Source organism: Mesitornis unicolor, unplaced genomic scaffold (assembly GCF_000695765.1).
Source record: "Mesitornis unicolor isolate BGI_N332 unplaced genomic scaffold, ASM69576v1 scaffold9074, whole genome shotgun sequence".
Classification (NCBI taxonomy): domain Eukaryota; kingdom Metazoa; phylum Chordata; class Aves; order Mesitornithiformes; family Mesitornithidae; genus Mesitornis; species Mesitornis unicolor.
In genome coordinates, this window is record NW_010179427.1 from 39,546 (window position 1) to 40,900 (window position 1,355).

Below are 1,355 nucleotides of genomic sequence, written 5' to 3' on the forward strand. Positions count from 1 at the left end.
AGCAGCTGTGGAGTTCTTCCAAAGGACTGGATTCATTATTCAGCTACTTGCAAGACAAAATTTATGAAGTCTGATGTCTTGGCCTAATTTAAAGAGAAAACACTTCACTTGTGAACAGAGTCAAACATTACCTGTGTTTGAAAAGCAGAGGCAATGCATCGTTGAGGAATTTGTGACAGTGTATCCTAATACCTATGGTTGTGTCGATTTCCTTGTGAGCTACACAGCTGCTTGTAGCTGGTTTGATTTCGTGTAACCGAGACGTAGGCAGGCTTGTTCAGTGCACATAATCTCTGCAGAGGGCTGCATCTTTCACATGCTCATCCCGATAGAAGTATACATTCCATGTGCTGAAAAGCACCACTGAGGCCCAGTAAGGCACACCATCTGTAATGGTTTATTTTGCCTGTCCTTAACTTATTGCTGTTGCAACACATCTGGGCTGACACAGAGGGCTCAATCTAAAAACTGGGTCAGCACAACATTTTGTAGACCCAAACACCATACTTTAGAAATATTTTAATTGTTTTTATCTAAGTTCTAACAGTGTAATGGGAAAAACTGATAATTTATATGTATAATATGTAAAGTTAGTTTTACAAAAACTACTAGGATTTTTTCCTTTGTTGAATTTATTTAACTTATTTATTTTGTGTTCGTATTCAGCTGTTTATTGATCACAGATCTTATTTTCATACTTCCCTCAACTGAATTAATAGCATCACATGAGATTGCAAACACATTTTTAGCAGCAAATTGTGTAGAAGAATAAATAATATATGAAAAACACACAGAATGCTGTGGGCAGTAAAAGAAACCATCACATGCGTGCTCCTCTATGTGCAAAATTGCACAAAAAATGTATGAAATAATAGATTCATTTGCCAGGGTTAAGGGGAAAAAAGTGGATTCTGAAACAGTGAGTCCCCCCTAAGTCTCCCGTCACTTTCTGCCTTCTTGAGGAGCATTGAAGGGCTTGCCAACAAAATGCTTTATTTATGTTTACTATATTCCTGTTAGCCGGATGTCAGTAACAGGGTGAGTGGTGCCGTTGTGTGGCATCGTACTGTTTTTCAGGTTTTAACAGCTCCTTTTGGTCTGAAGTCGAAAAGCAAATCCTTATGAGCCTTAGTCTAGTTGCCTGATTCCTCAGGTGTGAGATAATTTCTGCTCTGGAGGCCTTTGGGTGTGGGCCAACAGTTTATACAAGGTGCTAGGTATTGAACTATGTGGAGGGAGAGGTTTTGTTTTGCTTTTCCCAGCTCTCCACATCTGGCCACCCCACCATCTGTTACAAGAACGTATGGCTATCCATAAAAGCAGGCCACATTAAATGACAAAAATCCAATCTGCTA

At 39.4% G+C, this 1,355-nt stretch overlaps 1 protein-coding gene across 1 annotated transcript in view; it reads left to right on the top strand.

Moving 5' to 3' along the window:
- Positions 1 to 74, top strand: part of CDYL2 (chromodomain protein, Y-like 2) — a 24,954-nt gene extending 24,880 nt beyond the window's left edge. The window contains 1 exon segment of the mRNA XM_010182765.1: positions 1 to 74. This exon segment is cut by the window's left edge and continues 31 nt beyond it. Within this exon segment, the coding sequence (XP_010181067.1) occupies positions 1 to 74 (74 nt within the window).
- The last annotated feature ends 1,281 nt before the right edge of the window (positions 75 to 1,355 follow it).